This window comes from Sturnira hondurensis, unplaced genomic scaffold (assembly GCF_014824575.4).
Source record: "Sturnira hondurensis isolate 20B ecotype Veracruz unplaced genomic scaffold, ASM1482457v3 Scaffold0006413, whole genome shotgun sequence".
Taxonomy (NCBI): domain Eukaryota; kingdom Metazoa; phylum Chordata; class Mammalia; order Chiroptera; family Phyllostomidae; genus Sturnira; species Sturnira hondurensis.
In genome coordinates, this window is record NW_028079044.1 from 53,707,414 (window position 1) to 53,725,437 (window position 18,024).

Sequence of the window (18,024 nt, forward strand, 5' to 3'; positions counted from 1 at the left end):
AAGTACTGTTCTTCCTTTTCCATACCCTATTCCAGCGATTTTCAACCGGCGTGCTGAACCTCCCCTAACTCAGAACTCCTGACTCCTCAGTCTCTCCTCTCCCGACCTGTGCCTGGGCCAGAAACCCTGGACTCACCCTGAGTTCCTCCCTTTGTCGCCTGCACCCTTCCTGCCAGCAGACCCAGCCAGCTGTGGCCTCAAACTATGGCTGGGACCTGCCCTGGGTCCTCTCTGTCCCCGCCCCCTCCCTGCCCCTTCAGAGTCCCAGTGGCTCTTCTCTTCCAGAGCCTTTCCCACAACCTCCTGGCCCACTGTCCTCCCTCCAGGATCCCAGTACATCTCTGCTCACAACTCTCCACTGGTTTCCGGTGGCGAAAAGCCACAGCCTCCGGTCTCCCCGTCCTCTCCTTTCAGACCAGGCCATCGCCCTCCAGCCCCTTCTGCTCACCGGGCTCAGCCCTGCATCACACCCTCTGCCCACAGAAACCCCAGCTCCTCCTATGAGTTGATGTGACATCGTCAGGGAGGTCCAGCCTCCATCCTTACTAGAGGGACCACACCCCCTGGCAACAGAAAGTTTCTCGGGTCTGTGTGCTGCGAACCCCATCCCCCCAGATCCATCACCACCTTCGGGAGGGCAGGGAATTTGCAGATGAGACCCAGTCCCCAGCCTGAAGCCTTGCAGACTCCTCTGAGCAGCCTTCCGGAGTCAGATGAGCTGGCATGCCCTTCTCATCCCTGTCCAAAGCTAACAGGCAGCTTGGGCACTGGGGGTCTAGCTGCAGGGTATCGCTCAGCCAGCCTCGCCGCATGGCCCACACCCCAAGCTCCTCACCTCCCCCACCACACGGTCCCCACACTTTCAGTGCCAGGCTCTGCCCACCCTCTTGAGCCCGTCCCCTTGGTAAAAGCTGGGCACTGCCATTCTTGGGACAACTCGGACCCCATCTTCTGAGGGGCAGGAGTCCTGCACTTGTGCCTGGGATGGCCTAAAGCAGTCCCAGCAGCCCCTGGACCCTGCCCCAGGTAGGGGTGCTGGTGGTGAAAGCCTCGGGACTAGAGGCCCACCCTGAGCCACAGGTCTGGGCATGGCTGACTCTAGGGGCAGGTGACTGCAGCAGCTGCACGAAGCCCTAAGCTCAGAAGGGCTTGTGGCTCGATGCTCCAGTTCCACCTCATGGAGATTCTTCACGGCTTTTTAAAAAGATTTTATTTATTTATCTTTAGGGAGGAAGGGAAGGAGAGAAGTATCAATGTATGGTTGCCTCTGGTGTATCCCCTGCCGGGAACTGGCCTGCAACCCAGGCATGTGCCCTGACTGGGAATTGAACCGCAATCCTGTGGTTCGCAGGCCCGCGCTCAATCCACTGAGCTACGCCAGCCAGGGCCCTTCACATTTCACAGCTTTTTAACAAAGGACTCCACATTTTCACTCTGCATGGGGCCCTGCAGATGGTCCTGGCTCCAGGGCCACTCAGCTGACACAATGTGCCAAGACCTAATTCGCCAGCAGGGCCACAAGGGAGTGTGCAACCAGGAAAACCAGGTGGACAGTGCCAGGCATGCCTCCTAGGTCCCTATGGCTCACTGCCTTCTCTGCTGCCACAGCAGCTTCCAGCACCTGGGGGGCAGGGACACCCATTGGAGATTGTGGGACATGCACTGGGGCGCCAGCAGACACAAGGGTCTCCCCCCAGCTGGCAGTGAACCCTGGCCCAGAGCTCTGCCACAGGGACTTCTGGGCTGTCTAGTCCAGGACACACCTCCAGACACAGGCCTTGGACCTGCGGCTGTGCCCAGTCCCACTTCTGAGCGGACCAGGGACAGGCCCCTGACCCAGATGGAATCATCAGGTTCGGACTCCGGGATTCTGCTCACTGGTCAGCGTTTGCGCCAGGCAGGACTGGCTCAGTGCTGCTGTCGGGGAGGGCAGAGCAGCCCACATCCCGCACCTCTCTGACGATGGGTCCTACCTTCCGGAGTCCCACAGATACCTCCACCACTCAGCCCCCACTCCCTGACAGCAGCCTCCAGGCCCTGGGAAGGAAGTGCTAGGAGGAGATCCTGCAGGGGAGCCTTCCCCATGCCTGGAGAAGAGACCACTGGGACTGAACATCAGCTTTACTGAGAGGAGGCCAGTGGTTGGGTGAGGCTTCAAGAGAAACTGGAGGGGAAGGGGGCGTACAGTCCTGCGATGAGGGAAGGGGTGCAGAACAGGCCAGGCCATAGTGTCACATGTCCAGGTTCAGGTCCGACTGGCAGCTTTTGTCGCAGGCTCTGGTCTTGCGCTGCAAGATGCCCGGGCTGAACGCGGCCCCCAGTGGCCAGTGGCGGACCACGTGCCGGTAGGACGTAGTCAGGCAGTCGAAGTAGTTAATGTTGAGCTTCCGGGCAATGTGACGGCCCAGAAATTCCATTTGCTGGGGGAGCGTGTGGCAGTCAGTTCTTGCTGGGACAGGAGAGGCCCCACAGCTGCCACCCCTCCCAAGGCGCCCCCTTCCCTCGCCAGACCACACCAGCAGGCTTGCCAGTCAGCCCCAGCAGCACCTACTACTCCACCACTGGCTCCAGTGCAAAGGCCAGGCCAGAACTGCCTGCAAAATGGCCCCATCCCAAGACCTAAGCAGTGGGCAATGTCACGTTGAGCCAAGGAAGAGAGAGAGAGTCTGTCTGAGCCCAGTGCAGGCTGGAGCCGGACCCACCTCGTAGCGATCGGACAGCTGCACCAGCACCAGCGGCTCCAGCTTGTGGCCGCCCAGAACCAGTTGGAAGAAGCACCTTCCGTAAGCTGGCGGAGGGCAGGTAGCTCAGCCTGGGGGGCGTGGGAGGGGGGAGAAACGCGGGGGGAGGGGCGGGGTCCTGGGGCTCCAGGGGACTGCGCAGCTCTGGCTTACCCGCCCCCTTCCCTCCCATGCACTCCCCGCGCCTGCCCCTGCGTGCGTGCGTCACCGTCAGAGCTGAGCGCCAGGCGCACGTAGAGCAGGTGCATGGGCCCCTGAAACACAGTGTGGCCCTGGATGGAGAAGTTGTACATGCCGAGCTCATGGTTCAGCACCAGGCGGCGGCGTGGCAGTGATGAGATCATGATCCACAGGCCCACGCCCACCCCGTAAGCGGGGAAGACCCACGTCTCCTGCTTCTGCACCTGTGGGCGCCGCGGGGAATATCTCAGCTCTTTTCTGGCCCCCGGGAAAGGTGGGGAGGTGAGGGGAGGCGGGCCCAGGAGCTCAGACCTGGTTCACCAGGCCGAAGCTGACCAGGAAGAGGCAGATGACAAAGAGCAGCATCCCCTTCCACAGAGTATCCAAGTAGTACTCGAGCACGAAGACTGTGGTGGCGCAGCCGGGGCGCGTGAGGACAGTCAGCCCCTGCTCTTCGCAGGAGTGGCAGCACCAGGGCTCCGCCTCGGACAAGCACCTGCTGCCACCCCACCCCCAGCGCCCCCCCACCCCCCACCCCCCCTGCCCAGCAGTCCCAGGCCCCCCCCCTGCGTCGGGGCCCCGCCGGACGCGCGCACCGTTGGGCTGCTGCTGCGTGAAAGGGTAGAAGCTGTTGCTCTTCAGGCGCTTAGCCAGGTGGCGCTCGTTGCAAAAGAGTCCTAGGTTCCAGAGCTGGAAGCGCTTTCCGAAGGGAGACTTGGAAAGGCCTCTGATCCAGCCATTTGGGTCCTGGGCCTGGTCAGGCACAGGTGGTCAGCTGGGCGGCGCTTCAGCACCACCTACTGCCCACAGTTGCGCTCCTACCTGGAAGAAAGTTTCCAGGGCTGCGGTCCAGGAAGGAGCTGGAGCTCGCAGGCGGCAGGCAGGGTAGCACAGACACCGGGTGGCTGTGGTCGAGACTGGGCTGCAGATCACGTTCTAGAAGCTTGAGGTGGTAGGTTCTAGAAGGGTCCATACAGTTGATTACCCCTTCTCAGTAGCGTCTCCTGGCCAGGTCACTACGGTGGGCATTCACTTCCCTGCTGGCCCTGCCCCACCCATGGAAGGCCCCCTGTAAAACCTGGTCCAAATCCTTAACTGAAGGATGGGGTGGTGGGACACCTCAGCCCTAAGGTGTACAGAAATCTGCAGGCAGGTGTACCTCACAAAGACCCACGGCTGAGCAGGGCCCTGCTCTCTCCATCACAGTATCTGCCCAGGCCAGAGCCTCATACACTACCACAGACAGCCCACTGAGGCGCCCCTGCCCCCCAGGGCGGGCACATGCACACTTAGCTCAGGATTCCAGTCCAGCAGTGAGATCTGGGGTCACCCCCCCAAACAGCACAGGCTCCAAGTGGCCTGTGAGGACAGTCAGCCCCTGCTCTTCGCAGGAGTGGCAGCACCAGGGTTCTGCCTCGGACAAGCACCTGCTGCCACCCCGCCCCCCCCCTGCCCAGCAGTCCCAGGCCCCCCCCCTGCGTCAGGGCCCTGCCGGGACGGACGCACCGTTGGGCTGCTGCTGTGTGAAAGGGTAGAAGCTGTTGCTCTTCAGGCGCTTAGCCAGGTGGCCTCCAAGCTGGCCTTGTCCAGGCCAGCTCTAGCTCCAAGTGGCTCCCTCAGGTATGAGCCCCGACCCCTCACTCCAACCCCAAGGACCACACAGAGTTCTTAAAAATGTTTATTGTAACAAAATGTCCCAACATCCAAAATGGGAAGGGTGTAGAGCCAGGCTGCCTAGCTGGGGGAGGGGGGGCTGGTGAGCAGCTGCTCCAGGCACCGCTGGACGTCCTCAGGGCCCCGGTAGGCCCGCTTCAGGCCCCTCGGGAGGCAGCGGCAGGACTCCAGGTTGAGGAACTGCAGGCCCGGGCAGCTGCTGATCACAGAGCTGCGGGGCAGGGTAGGCCACGGGTGAGCCACCGGCCCCCAGGAAACCCAGGTCCCGGCAGGGCTGGGCCAGGCTGGGAGCCCCCTCTGCCCACGTGCAACAGCTGGTCCTGCCACCCTAACCACCAAGGCCCAGTTCCAGTCCCATTGGTGTCCCCTAGGCTGACCCCAAGCAGAGGCTTGGCCAGTATGCACTCCCCTTTTGGACCCCTGGAACTGGCAAGGTAGGCAGGATGGGGAGCATGGCACACTGGCACCAAGGGACTGGAGGAGGGGGTGCTGACCTGACCGTGCTTGGTGTGACCCGAGTGCCCCTGAGGTTGAGGGAGCACAGGGCTGGCTGTAAGCCCCCAGGGGTGCCTGAGAAGGCAGCTAGGGCCTGCTCCAAGTCCTTTTCGCTGAAGCCCTGGCCACTCAAGTCCAGTTCCCGCAGAGTGTGGGCCCACTTCTGGGTCAACAGGGGGCTGCCCTCCTTGGCTAGAGTCAGCCGGTCTGACATGCCATACAGGCCCAGATAAAGCTGCTCCAGCTCTAGAGATGAGAGGAGTGGCGATAAGCTGTGGGGTGGGCAAAGGTCCCCAAGTCACACCTGCCCTGCCACCACCACCCAGGGAGAGCTGACCCCGACACGGCAGGTCATGCAGGCCAGCAGGTGTGATTCGGGCACAGCCTCGGAGATCCAGAAGGCGCAGTTTAGGGGAGCTGTGCAGCAGGCGTCCCAAGGCCTCGTCGCTCACAAAGTTGCAGGTGGGCCCGGCGAGGCAGAGCTCCTCGAGGCTGGGGAAGCCTGGGCCAGGAGTCGCTGCTCGCCCAGAAGGTTTTGGGAGCCACACCAGATTCAGCAGCCGCAGCACCTGGGAGCAAGGCCCAGGCTGCAGGTGGGGAGAGGAGTGACGGGGGGAGAGGTGGGGTGTCAGGTACCTGCAGCTGGGGGCAGGATCTCTGCAAGGCCTCCACAGGCAGCTGGAGGGGAGTGTTGTTTCGGTTGATGCCCGTGCTCACCTCGAGGAGCTGGAGCTGGGGGCAGCAGCTGCTCTACAGAGGTGGGAGTGAAGTGGGTCGGTGGCCTGGCAGTCCCTGGTTCCACACCCGCTCCACTCCTGCCTGTCACCAACCTACCAGCAGTGCACCCAAGATGGCTGTTGTCTGGGAGCTGCAGGTCAGCCACAACTTGCGCATACGGGGCCCTACCTCCTCCAAGAAGCTCACCACAGCTGTGGACTCCACCTGGGGACCCAGCATAGGGTTACCTGTCACCTTGGCTTGGGTTTCCGTGGGGCCCCTGGGAACGCAGGGCTCACCGTGGAATGCTGTATGTCCAGGCTGTGGAGCTGAGGGCAGGCTCTGGCTAGCACAGTCAAAGAGGTAGGGGCCACACCGTGGCAGTCGGAAAGCTTCAGGAAGGTGAGCCGAGGACAGGACTCGCTTACAAGCTGTGAAAGACAAAGGTCCAGTGGGATTGGAGGAGGGCAGGCTGTGGCGACAAGGAAAGGAACCAGGGGCTGGTGCCACTCTGTTGCCTCAGCTCTGACCTCCTCTCTGTCCATGCTGAACCCACCTGGGGCTCCTACTTCTAGCATCCCCCTGGTGGAGGAGACAACAGGAGAACCAGGCAGGTATCCCCATGGGTATCCCCATGTGACAGTGGTGGGCCCCGCGCTGCCTGACCCAGTCCCCAGAAATAACAGGCCCCACAGTGCGACAGCTGACGTGCAGGGGGGCTTCGGGTACTCACCTTCAACACAGGGTGTACCTGGGACTTCCAGTGGATGAGGGTCAGCCTCCGGAGCTGCGAGAACCTGCAGGAACGGCGGGAGCAATCTTGCATAGTGTCCCCATGCTGTCTCTTCTTCTGGGTCCTCCCCACTCATCACCTCGGTGCAGGAAGGGGCCTGGGACTTTCCACACAACACAGGTGCAGTAAGGGGATAAAGAAAAGAGGGGACGCCTCACCGATTGGGCATAAACCGCTCCAGGGAAGCAAGGAGCTTCTTCTCAGCCTTGGCCCCCCCTTTTGTAGGACGACCAGCCAGTGGCGGCGTCAGGGTGACGGTGTGCCACAGAGCAGGTTGGGAGGCGGCCTCGCGCCAGCGGCGGCACACGCGTGCAGCCCTGGAAGAAAAACTCTGTTGAAGGGCAGGGCCTTTTGTGGTAGATGCCACCCTACCGGACGCCGCAGCTCTTACAAAGCTGAGGACATTTCAACTCAAAGTCGGGCGCCCGGGGCTCCAAATGGACTCCCGGAGAGACTGTGCCCTCTGGTATACGTGTGCGCGCGCTCACGCTCAGACGTGCCCGCCTCTGCCACCCGCTGGGTCGCAACAGGTCAGCCAGAGCCAGGCCACTGTGCTCGATGGTTCCGGAGTACCTGCCGAGGAAGGGCATGGGTCCGTCGGCCGCCACCAGCAACCCGAAAATCTGCAGCAGGATTTCCAAAGGGATGCGGTCGCCCCAGCCCGGGTCGGGCCCTTGCTGCGGCGCGGGTGCCGGAGCGGGAGCAGATGCGGGTGCGGATTTGGGCCTGGCCTTGGCAGCCGTGACGCGGGACCCAGGCAACCGCAGCCGCTGAGCGCGGCGGGCGGCGCGCCTGTGTGCGCGGGCGCGGGCGGGCCCCGAGCCGGGCAGCACCAGTAACATGCTATCCGACTGTAGCAGGTGGTACCCGGAGCCGCTCGGCGCCAGTCGATCCCACCACCAGTCCTCAGCCGAACGGGCCCGCATCCCAGCCGGCGTCGCGTCCCGGACTCGGCGCCGGGCTCGCCGCGCCACACCGGCAGCCATAGCCCGGAGCCTTACTCAGTGCAGCGGAAGGGGCGGGGCCGGAGGGCGGGGCTGGCCCCTTCCCGGCAGACTCAGCACCTCCTTCCGGGCGCGGGACTTCCGGCGGTGGATTTTAAGTAGTCCCGGCGGGTGAGGGAGAACCCCTTCTCTGTCCGGACCACATCCCTCGGATTCGTCGGCTCTGGGTTGAAGCCACGGTCCTGGGCCGGAGGCGGCGCCCTCGCCGCGTGTCCTGCCGGCCGGCTTCTAAGCCGGGGAGCATTCGGGCGCTGCACCGGAGGCGCGGGGACTCTGTTGCCCCGGACTGCTCTCCACCGCCCACCCGCGCGCAGCGAGGGCGATTCTCGCCTCCGCTACATCCCTTCAGAGCCCCACCGGGCTCCCGCCTCCTGGATCTCGCCAAAGCTCCGGACTCCCAGGTGGGCGCAGAAAACGCGGAGACACACGTGGCACCTGAGGGGTACCCCTGTCACGGAGTCCTTGTCACCGTGTCTGTTTTGGGGTGAGGCTGGCGGTAGTCTCGACAGTTCAGACCCGAAGCCAGCAACTTCGTTACCATCCTTCCTTGGGGGCCACCGTAGCAGTTCGGACCCAGCTTTCTGCTTCTCCATCTTGCTGTGTCACAGTCTCGACACCGGAGACAGGTGCTACGGCGTGTATTTTGGCCCCTCCTCCCCACCCCCGTCCTTCCCAGGTCCTGGCTGTCTGGCCTTCTCCTGACTCCTGTGTCTCTTCCTTGTGCTTCCTTCCGACTGCGTGCCTGTTTCCTTCAGGCTAGAAGCGCTCTTCAGTCTCCAGAAGAGTGAAAGCGCCTTCTTTGGACCTGGGTGGGGACCCAGCCGTGTCCTGGGGGTTCCAGCCTTGGCTGAATGGCAGCACCCCCGCTGGGCCGTCTGATGTTGACCCACCTGTTGGTAGCCCTCTTCGGCATGGGCTCCTGGGCTGCCATTAATGGCATCTGGGTGGAGCTGCCGGTGGTGGTAAAAGACCTCCCTGAGGGTGAGTGAGAGTGCACCAGCAAATGAGGGCCCCAGAGGGCGGGGCTGCTGCCGCTTTGTTCCTTAACCTCTGAGCTGGCCTCCTCCTTTCCTTGCAGGTTGGAGCCTCCCCTCCTACCTCTCTGTGCTCCTGGCGCTGGGGAACCTGGGCCTGCTGGCCGTGACCCTGTGGAGACGGCTGGCCCCGGGCAAGGGCGAGCAGGCCTCCATTCAGGTGGTGCAGATGCTGAGTGTGGTGGGCACTGCACTGCTAGCGCCTCTGTGGCAGCAGGTGGCACCAGTGGCGGGGCAGGACCACTCTGTGGCCTTCCTGACACTGACCTGGCTGCTGGCGCTGGCCTGCTGTGCTTCGAATGTCACTTTCCTACCCTTCCTGAGCCACCTGCCGCCCCCCTTCCTGCGGTCCTTCTTTCTGGGTCAGGGCCTGAGTGCCCTGCTGCCCTGCGTGCTGGCCCTAGCACAGGGTGTGGGCCGCCTCGAGTGCCCGCCGGCCGCCATCAACGGCACTCCTGGGCCTCCCCACAACTACCCAGAGCGTTTTCCTGCCAGCACCTTCTTCTGGATACTCGCTGCCCTCCTGGTCACTTCGGCCGCCGCCTTCCAGGGTCTCCTGATGCTGTTGCCGTTACCACCGTCCACACCTACAGGGGGCCCGGGGCTTGGCCTGCAGGTGGGAGCCCCAGGAGTGGAGGATGAGGAGGAGGCCTCACCACTGCAGGAGCCACCTTTCCAGGTGGCAGCCAGCACCCCTGGCCCAGCCAGGGAGGCCCAGTGGCTGCTCTCTGCCCGTAGCGCCTGCCTGCTGGGCCTGCTGGCCGTCACCAACGCACTGACCAATGGTGTGTTGCCTGCTGTGCAGAGCTTCTCCTGCCTGCCCTACGGGCGCCTGGCCTACCACCTGGCCACAGTTCTGGGCAGTGCCGCCAACCCCCTCGCCTGCTTCCTGGCTATGGGCGTGCTGTGCAGGTGCACAGGGGCCTGAAGCTACTCGGGCTGGGACTTAGGGATGGGGACCTGGTCCCAGGACAGCCATCCCTAAGTTTCTGCTTTCCTCCGGCAGGTCTCTGGCAGGGCTGGGCGGTCTCTCTCTGCTGGGCATGCTCTTTGGGGCCTACCTAATGGCGCTGGCAGTCCTGAGCCCCTGCCCGCCCCTAGTGGGCACTCCTGCAGGGATGGTGCTCGTGGTAAGTACACACAGGTGACACGGAAGCAAGCAGGGTGGGAGGGGAGTTTGCCATGGAGCTGGGGGCACCACATGCTCAGCCTACTGCCGTTTCTGCCCCCCAGGTGCTGTCATGGGTGCTGTTTTTGGGGCTGTTCTCATACGTGAAGGTGGCCGCCAGCTCCCTGCTGCATGGGGGTGGCCAGCCGGCACTGTTGGCAGCTGGCGTGGCCATCCAGGTGGGCTCCTTGCTTGGTGCGGTTGCCATGTTCCCCCCCACCAGCATCTACCACGTGTTCCGCAGCGGGAAGGATTGTGTGGATCTCTGTGGGCCCTGAACCTGGGCAGGCGGGGACTTCACTCCACCCCACCTGTCTTCAGGAAGACTGGCCACTGCCCAGGGAGGCCCTCCCCATGCAAGGGCACCAGCACAGGCCCAGCACACTCCACAGGGGGCCCTGGCACTTCCGGCCCAAGCGAAGTCCCCGAAGTCCCCGCTGGGGCCGTGGACAAGCCTGGTGCCGGGCTCTGGTCCGGTGTGCGCATTGCGCAGTAAAGCACTTCTGTCAAAGGAGTCCCTTCTCTTGTGCAGATGGATGTCCCCGGAGCCTCAGCGATGGTCTAGCGGTTTACGTAGGAACCCACCACCCCCACACTGTTTTGATGGTTCCTGGGGTTATGCCCTCTGAGCCCAGGCCTCCTGCCTGCCCCCCACCCCTGACCATCGCTTCTCAGGCCCACCCCCCACTCGCCCCTAAGGACTGCCTAGAGGGAGGGCAGAGGCCAACTTCCAGGCCAAGGACCCACACAGGCTTGGGTGGTCGGAGGCAGCATGGTGTCCACTCAGTGCCAGCCCATCTGGCATCTCCAGCTAAGTGGGGAGGCCTCCTCCCTGCTGGACGACTGCTCCACAGGCCCCTCCGGGCATATGGTGGGCCCAGCCGGCCAGGCACAGCTACCAGGCAGGGCAGGCAGTCCCTGATTTGTGACCTGGGCACGGTCTCCTCCCCTGCCCTTCTCTGGGGATCCCACCAGGGCTTGGCTGCCATCTCCAGGCACAGGAGGGGCTCAGGGAATAGGACTTGGACTGCAGTGTAGGGTCCCAGCCTGTCTTGGGGCCTTTCTTCTCAAGAGTGTAGACTCCTTCCCTGGGCTACCAGCCTCCAGTTTCTGGCTTTTTCCATGACCAGACTCCCAAAGGTCCCAAACTCAGACACCAGCTGCCTCCTTCCTGAGCAGCTTGTGCTGCCCTGGGACAGGCATCTGCGGGGGTCATCTCTCTGTGCCAGCACAGCCTGCTCGGGACCGGGCGGCTCTCCAGCACGGACTAGAATGAGCACCTGAGCCCGGCCGGAGGGGCATGCAGGTGGGGGCTACAGTGGGGCAGGGCAGATGAGGCCCCAGAGAATCCGGAAATGAGTGCTGCCGTCCCTGCCCCCAGCTCCTTCCCGTGATTGTTCTGCTCCTTGGCTTGGACTGTGTGGGGGCCTCTTCCTGTCATTCCTCTTCACCCCCATCCCACCTGCCTTGGCAGGACCAACAGGACATGAGGGAGTCCCCCAGGGACTCGAGCGCAAGGCCTGCACACCTTGACTGCCAGAGCTTCTGGTCTGGGGTTCCAGCAGGCATGGGGGGGGGCGGGGATGGGCTCCCGTGGCTCGCACACAGCCCAGCCATGAGGAGGGGCACTCAGCCCGGCTGCTCCATTTGGGGGCGGGGCTTTGGTGGTGGTGGTGAGGGGAGAGGAGGACAAGGTAGGGTGGGTGGCACAGCCCTGAGCGCACCTCCCCATACCCCTCGTCAGCCCACCCCTCCCCCACACAGCACCCTGGGGCTGGAAGTGAGTGTTGAAGGAAGCCACTGCCCTTTGAAGTCTGCAGCACCTTCCGGTCAGTGCCCCACAGTAAACGACTTAGAACACCCAGGGGAAGAGGCCGTGGCACAGCAAGTCCTGAGACACACCCTTCCGGCACACCCTTCCCTCCTGTGGCTGCCCAGAGCCCAGGCAGGTGGCCAGGGAGGCAGGATGGCCCACCATGCCAGGCCCCTCAGAGCTGGGCCCTGCCCGCGGGGCCTGCTAGGGTACTCAAACCTCCAGATGGACAGTAGGTAGCAGCTGCTCTGGGGCTCCCAGCTCTGCACAAAGGTCCTCTCAGTCTTGGGGCCAGGGCACTTGAAAGAGATCCTGGAGGGAGGCCATAGGCCCAGGCAGGACCTAAGGTAGCAGATCAGACGGCAGGTCCAGGCAGCCTCCACTCCCAGGTGTGGCCACCTCAGCTGGGACTGAGCACTGACCACAGGGGCCGGGCTCTGGGCAAGGGACTGAGGTGGGTCTTTCATCTTCCCAGGCTAGTGCTTCTCATCCCAGAGCCCCCAGTAGGTACAGGTGCTTGGATCTGTAATGGCCCCTGGGTGACAAAATGGTGTAGTTCCCTCATTTGCATCTGCTTAGAGCCCCACTACCTGACCTGAGGACATGGGACAATGGGACAATGGTCCTTTAAAGGGGCTCCCTCCCCAACATGGAATCCTAAGGGGCCTCCCAGCCTTCCTGAAACAGTGTGGGGGTGGCTGGGTCCTTGGCTGGAGCAAGGGCACTGACCCATCAGGGATTCTAGTATCTGCTGCTCTGACCATGCACACCCGTCTCCAGGAGCCCGCTGCCCGCTGCCCTGGGGTCACTTGGGCCTCTTTCAGCCCAGACACTGGCTTGCGTGTGAGATGCAAGGCTCTGCTCCATCTTCCTGTGCCTGGGGGACAGTCTCTCTTGTAACTCCCTGTCACACTCCCAGTGACCCCTCTCTCCTAGCCCCCGCCTCCAGCTCCGTAGCAGGGCGTGTCCCTGACTTGTTCCACCTGCAAAGGAGAGTTTCCAGAGCCTCTGACCCCAGCCAGGCCAAGTGGAACGCAAGCAGAAGCTTCCTCAGCTGCATCACCCGGACTGGGCCCCATCATGGTCTTGGGGTCGTCCAGGGGAAGCACTGGTTTGATGGGACAAGCTGCAGACTGACCTCAAAGGTCCAATCCCTGTGCTCGGGCAGTGGGGACCAAGCTCACTGAGGAAGCAGACCGGAGGAATTCCTGGCAGGCCACCCCATGGTGGTCCCTGTGGCAAGTCATAATGCAGACACCCCTCCCAAAGGCTGTGGCTGGCAAGGGAGGGGTGCCAAGTCTAAACACCAGTCCCTGGGAAGGCCACAAGCTGTCACCCCACGGCAGCCTTGGGTCAGACACCTGCGAGGGGATGAGGATGGAGTCTGGAACGTCTTCCAGGAAGGGCCTGATTAAGAGTTCTTTTGGCTGGGTCAGCACTAACCTGCCTGCCTGCCTGTGATATCGGTCGATTGAGGGAGTGTGAGCCCCATGCTGGCCTCCCCAGTACCCCAAGTGAGGTTTTCCTTCCTGGAGCTCCACAGGATGGGGACTTTGTGCACGTGTTTGAGTTGGTGTGGCCAGAAGTTTCCATTTTGCCTCTCAGTGGAAAAGCCGAGTTGCACAACGACACTGCTCGACATTTCAAACCCTGCCCGACAGTTTTCCAGAGTAGCTAGACAATCCCACCCATGCAGAGGGCTCCAGTGTCTCCCAGGGGGTCTTGGGCTTCCCCAGAGGCTTGTCCTTTCCCCTGGGGACAGGTCAGGGGCCAGCATTAGTCAGGCTTTTTCATAGGTGCTGACCATAGGGGGACAGCCAGCAGAGGTGCTCAGCCTTCCTCAGGTCAAGGCTGCACCTGTAAAATGGTGTGAATACCCACGTTTCAGAAGTCACAGGCTCTGCAGAAGCCCCTGGAGCTTTGCCGGTGCCCACCCGAAACTCGTGTGGTCCTTCTGTTGAGTTGCCCTCCCTCTGTGCCAGTCCTGCTGGCTCTTCCCCTGCTGTCTCTGCCAACAGGAGTGCAGGCTTCCTGCCAAATCGTGTCCTTCGGATGTTTGCACAGCCACCCTGACCTCTCTGGTTGGAGTCCAGCGTCTTCCAGTGTGAATTTTCAAGCAGCCCCACGACTCCCCATGAAGCTCCATACAGACAGGGTTGTATCCCTGGCCTCCACTCCTGACTCAGTGGGTTGCCTTACTGCTCCTTTTCATCTACTCCTAGGTTTTCAGTGTGATGCCTTAGGGTTATTTCATGTCGTATGTTGTCATTTTTTCAATAAAAGTTTTCATATTTTTAAAAGTAATTTTGGCTCTGGCCTTTAAAAAAAGATTTTTATTTATTTGTACAGAGAAGGGAAGGGAAGGAGAGAGAGAGAAGGATCAATGTGTGGTTGCCTTTCACATGGTCCCCACTGGGGACCTGTCCTGTAACCCGTGCATGTGCCCTGACTGGGAACCCAACCCTTTGGTTCACAGCCTATGCTCAATCCACTGACCTATACCAGCCAGGGCACTTTCCATAATTTTTAATGAACATAAAACTAGCCACTCATATTTGCAAATGAGGTACAGTATTCACTGTATTCTCTTACATGTAAATGGTGGGTAGTGCTGGCCAGTGTGGCTCAGTTGGTTGGAATGGAGTATCCTCCTGCAAAGCAAAAGGTTGGTGGTCTGATTCCCAGTCAGGGCGCACCCCCAGGTTGCAGGTTCAATCCTCCGGTCGGGGCGCACAAGAAACGGCAACTAATGTTTCTCACTCTCTCCCCACCCCTTCCTAGCTTTCTAAAAGCAATGAAAAAAATTGCTTGGGTGAGGGTAAATAAATAAAATAAAATAGCCTTGGCTGGTGTAGCTCAGTGGATTGAGCGCGGGCCTGTGAACCAAAGGATCACGGTTTGATTCCCAGTCAGGGCACATGCCTGGGTTGCAGGCCAGTGCCCAGTGGGGGATGCACGAGAGGCAACCATACATTGATGTTTCTCTCCCTCTCTCTTTCCCTTCCCCTCTAAAGATAATAAAATCTTTTTTTTTTAAAGATCTTATTTATTCACCTCAGAGAGGAAGGGAAGGAGAGAGGGGTGGGGGAGAGGGAGAGAGAAATATCAATGTATGGTTGCCTCTCGTCCGTCCCCCGCTGGGAACCGGGAACCTGGAACTGGCCTGCAACCCAGGCATGCGCCCTAACCGGGAATCGAACCGCGATCCTGTGGTTCGCAGGCCCGCGCTCAATCCACTGAGCCACACCAGCCAGGGCTAAAGATAATAAAATCTTTAAAAAAATAAATAAGAATAGATTCTCAGTCAGGGCACATGCCTGGGTTGCAGGCCAGTTCCCGGCAGGCCACCTCCCAGCAGGGGACACACGAAAGGCAACCATACATTGATGTTTCTCTCCCTCTCTCCTTCCCTTCCCCTCTAAAGATAAATAAATAAAATCTTAAAAATAAATAAAAAAGAATAAAATAGCCCTGGCTGGTGTGGCTCGGTGGATTCAGTACCACGCTGAGAACCAAAAGGTCGCCAGTTCAATTCCCAGTCAGGGCACATGTCTGAGTTGTGGGCCAGGTCTCCAGTAGGGGGCACAGGAGAGGCAACCACACATTGATGTTTCCATTTCTCCATCCTTCCCTCTGTCTTTTTTTTTTTAATTTTTATTTATTTATCTTTAGAGGGGAAGGGAAGGAGAGAGGGAGAGAAACATCAATGTATGGTTGCCTCTCATGCATCCCCTGCTGGGAATTGGCCTGCAACCCAGGCATGTGCCCTGACTGGGAATCGAACTGTGATCGTCTGGTTCGCAGGCCCGCACTCAATTTGCTGAGCTACACCAGCCAGGGCCCTTCCCCTCTCTAAAAGTAAAAAAAAAAAAAGTTGAAAACTTAAAAGAAAACCATCTGTAAATCATATAAATTTACTAGACTCTTTATAAACTGAAATGCAGCATTTTAAAAAAATATTTTATTTACTTTTAGACAGAGGGGAAGGGAGGGAGAAAGAGACAGAGAAGCATCAATGTGTAGTTGTTTCTCACACATCCCAGGCATGTGCCCCAACTGGGAATAGAACCAGCAACCGTTTAGTTTGCAGGCCAGTGCTCGATCCACTGAGCCACACCAACCAGGACTGAAGTGCAACTTTTTCAAATGACAGCTGATGCTCACTGAATCATCTCCTGACCCTGCTCATCTGACCTTTACTGAGAGTGTCCTTACTTTTCTCAGCAATGTTGACATTCCTGTAGGTTCACTAGAAGTCTGTCATTCCTTTTACCAAAGTCTACCCTGCCACGTCCAGTGCTAACCAGGTTGGCTGACACAGTCACCGCTTAGGGACAAAGGCTTCACAGAAGCGTTTTCCAGCAGGATGGACGTGGCATTAGTGGATATATGGTGTTGCTTTTATTCTTACTGTTTCTTAGTATTCTAACCTTTGCACTTCTGATAATTTGGAATCTCCTAGAATTAATGACCACTCTCGGAGAAAAAACAACAGTTGGCTCAAGTCCTAAGCAATATCTCCCTGGCTGAATTAAGGCATCGTACTTTACTTATTTGTTCCTGTGAAAGCCACCCAAGAAAGAACAGTTCAGGGAAAAATATGTATTTCCACAGAACTGCGTCATAGAATAGAAAAAACCCTTTAAGAAAATAGTCCCTGATTGTCAAAGAGTTGTTAGAGTAACAGCCCCTCCTTTACCTTGAATAGGAATATATATATCAATTAGAATTAGGCATAAAAACAGAAGAAGCTGGTTAGCTATTACAAACTAAGCACTTAGAAACAACTACCAAGGAGTTAGAGTCCACAGTATACAAGAAACATTTTAGACAGCAAGATAGATAGCTAAGTTAGACATCAAAAAGGCCTTATAATTGCCTATTGCCTTTACTCAGCCTAGCGTGTCTTTTTACCCCATAATGAATTTCTGAGAAACTTTAATAAATATTAAGACATTCAAACTCTATACATACAACTACTTCTATTTGTTTGATTAATAATTCTCCTAGTTAAATTAACTTTTGTCTTATATAACTGAATTTATGGGAACTTTTGTACTTTTCCTGGTTACCTTTGTATTGATTATTTCTACTTAACTAATCAAACGAAACACCTGCAAAATACTAATCAATGCCAAAAATAAAAATATAAAAAATCAGCTTGTATTTGCAATACATGGAACAGAGCTTCACTGTCCTTTGAGGCATGTTGTCATCTGTTACCCAGTGCCGACGCCTACTTTCACCTGTGGGACCCTTAGATAAGCTGCGGTCGGACCGCGGCACTACCCAGAAATTGGTGATGAACCCTAGGCTGGTGGACTGTCATACTGCTGGGGCTGCTCGTGACACAGGTGTGACGGGCCGCTCTGATGGGACTCGGGCTGGCTTCTGGCATCGGTGCTCACAAAACCCTGCAGTTCTGTGGATTCTGGGCCCTACCTACGAGTGATCAGGAAGGTCACTTCCTACTGGGCCCAGGAACTTAGAAATTTGCCCAAATGATAGGAAGTATGCTTTCTCACCCTGGAAAAAACAAGGAATAGAGCCCTTTGAAAGTCAGTCTGAGGTTTCCTATGAGCACTCCAGCAGAGCAGATGGAAGGCAGCCCAGGTGGTCTGGGAGCACTTGGAGCGTCCTTGCAGGTGGCCGCCACGCCGGCTAAGGGTTAAGAGCAGCTGCACTGGATGGCCCAGAGCGATCCTTGTTTGAAATCTCCTTTGCTAATCAAAGGGTAGCTCAGTTGGTTGGAGCTACCCTTTGATTAGGGTACACCAAGGTTGTAGGTTCGATCCTCTCCCTGGTCAGGGCACATACAAGAAAAGCAACCAATGAAGGCATACATACATAAGTGGAACAACAAATCAGTGTTTCCCTCTCTCTCTAAAATCAATAAAAGGTTTTTATTTATTTTCAGAGAGAGGGGAAGGGAAGGAGAGAGGGAGAGAAATATCAATGTGTGGTTGCCTCTCTTGCGCCCCCTGCTGGGAACTGGCCTGCAACCCAGGCATGTGCCCTGACTGGGAATCGAACTGCTATCCTTTGGTTCACAGGCCTGCGCTCAGTCCACTGAGCCACACCAGCCAGGGCAATAAAAGGTTTTGACAAAATCAAAGGGGTAGGGAAGACAGTGATGAAACTTTTAAACTTTGGAGTAAACAAAATATATGACGGACACTTCCAGTGGAAGCTCTGACGGGTCACGGCTCTGTGTCCACCCTTCCAGATGTCGCCGGTGACTGACAGCAATGCACGCCCCTCTTTTTTGTGGGTGTGCAGATCAGTTTGGTCCCATAGAGACACTGTCATTTGTCTTGCCTGTGGAAAAAGCATCTCCATCTTTTAAAAATTAATTCCAGCCTTCCCTCACTCCATATAAATCTGAGGTTTTGAACTTCTCTTTTG

General features: G+C 58.6%; 3 protein-coding genes across 11 annotated transcripts; 1 reads left to right on the forward strand and 2 right to left on the reverse strand.

Moving 5' to 3' along the window:
* Nucleotides 1-1,413: 1,413 nt before the first annotated feature.
* CATSPERQ (catsper channel auxiliary subunit theta) lies at nt 1,414-4,122 on the reverse strand. Its single transcript, XM_037048748.1, has 7 exons — nt 4,081-4,122; nt 3,744-3,857; nt 3,518-3,674; nt 3,234-3,328; nt 2,950-3,145; nt 2,703-2,788; nt 1,414-2,420 (listed from the first exon to the last, which is right to left on the reverse strand). Exons 1-7 carry the CDS (start codon nt 4,120-4,122, stop codon nt 2,232-2,234), a joined length of 879 nt encoding a protein of 292 aa, XP_036904643.1. The 3' UTR covers nt 1,414-2,231.
* A 412-nt stretch (nt 4,123-4,534) lies between these two features.
* Nucleotides 4,535-7,628, reverse strand: FBXL6 (F-box and leucine rich repeat protein 6). Of its 4 annotated transcripts, none has more exons than XM_037048911.1 (9): nt 7,174-7,626; nt 6,759-6,917; nt 6,541-6,604; nt 6,107-6,238; nt 5,925-6,032; nt 5,727-5,840; nt 5,428-5,677; nt 5,090-5,336; nt 4,538-4,806 (listed from the first exon to the last, which is right to left on the reverse strand). In XM_037048911.1, exons 1-9 carry the CDS (start codon nt 7,584-7,586, stop codon nt 4,656-4,658), a joined length of 1,638 nt encoding a protein of 545 aa, XP_036904806.1. In that variant the 5' UTR covers nt 7,587-7,626; the 3' UTR covers nt 4,538-4,655. The 4 variants fall into 4 exon arrangements, with proteins under 4 accessions (XP_036904808.1, XP_036904809.1, XP_036904806.1 ...); XM_037048912.1 differs by having other exon boundaries at nt 4,540-4,806; nt 5,428-5,659; XM_037048913.1 differs by lacking the exon at nt 5,925-6,032 and having other exon boundaries at nt 4,535-4,806; nt 7,174-7,628.
* Nucleotides 7,629-7,686: 58 nt separating this feature from the next.
* Nucleotides 7,687-10,817, forward strand: SLC52A2 (solute carrier family 52 member 2). Of its 6 annotated transcripts, XM_037048953.1 has the most exons (6): nt 8,156-8,230; nt 8,414-8,585; nt 8,683-8,798; nt 9,189-9,550; nt 9,645-9,768; nt 9,872-10,817. In XM_037048953.1, exons 2-6 carry the CDS (start codon nt 8,456-8,458, stop codon nt 10,082-10,084), a joined length of 945 nt encoding a protein of 314 aa, XP_036904848.1. In that variant the 5' UTR covers nt 8,156-8,230; nt 8,414-8,455; the 3' UTR covers nt 10,085-10,817. The 6 variants fall into 6 exon arrangements, with proteins under 6 accessions (XP_036904847.1, XP_036904844.1, XP_036904846.1 ...); XM_037048949.1 differs by lacking the exon at nt 8,156-8,230 and adding an exon at nt 7,688-8,005 and having other exon boundaries at nt 8,360-8,585; nt 8,683-9,550; XM_037048951.1 differs by lacking the exon at nt 8,156-8,230 and adding an exon at nt 7,688-8,005 and having other exon boundaries at nt 8,683-9,550.
* Nucleotides 10,818-18,024: the final 7,207 nt, after the last annotated feature.

Excerpts from the sequence above, each read along its gene's own strand:
- CATSPERQ (XM_037048748.1), bottom strand. The coding sequence starts at position 4,122 with ATGGAGAGAGCAGGGCCCTGCTCAGCCGTGGGTCTTTGTGAG. Across the intron at positions 3,329-3,517 it reads CACGCAGCAGCAGCCCAACG|TCTTCGTGCTCGAGTACTAC; the intron begins GTGCGCGCGTCC and ends GCGCCACCACAG. Across the intron at positions 2,421-2,702 it reads AGCTGTCCGATCGCTACGAG|CAAATGGAATTTCTGGGCCG; the intron begins GTGGGTCCGGCT and ends ACGCTCCCCCAG.
- SLC52A2 (XM_037048949.1), top strand. The coding sequence starts at position 8,456 with ATGGCAGCACCCCCGCTGGGCCGTCTGATGTTGACCCACCTGTTGGTA. Across the intron at positions 8,586-8,682 it reads GGTAAAAGACCTCCCTGAGG|GTTGGAGCCTCCCCTCCTAC; the intron begins GTGAGTGAGAGT and ends CTTTCCTTGCAG. Across the intron at positions 9,769-9,871 it reads CTGCAGGGATGGTGCTCGTG|GTGCTGTCATGGGTGCTGTT; the intron begins GTAAGTACACAC and ends TCTGCCCCCCAG.
- FBXL6 (XM_037048911.1), bottom strand. The coding sequence starts at position 7,586 with ATGGCTGCCGGTGTGGCGCGGCGAGCCCGGCGCCGAGTCCGGGACGCG. Across the intron at positions 6,918-7,173 it reads CCCATGCCCTTCCTCGGCAG|GGCTGCACGCGTGTGCCGCC; the intron begins GTACTCCGGAAC and ends TTTTTCTTCCAG. Across the intron at positions 6,033-6,106 it reads TGGACATACAGCATTCCACG|GTGGAGTCCACAGCTGTGGT; the intron begins GTGAGCCCTGCG and ends CTGGGTCCCCAG.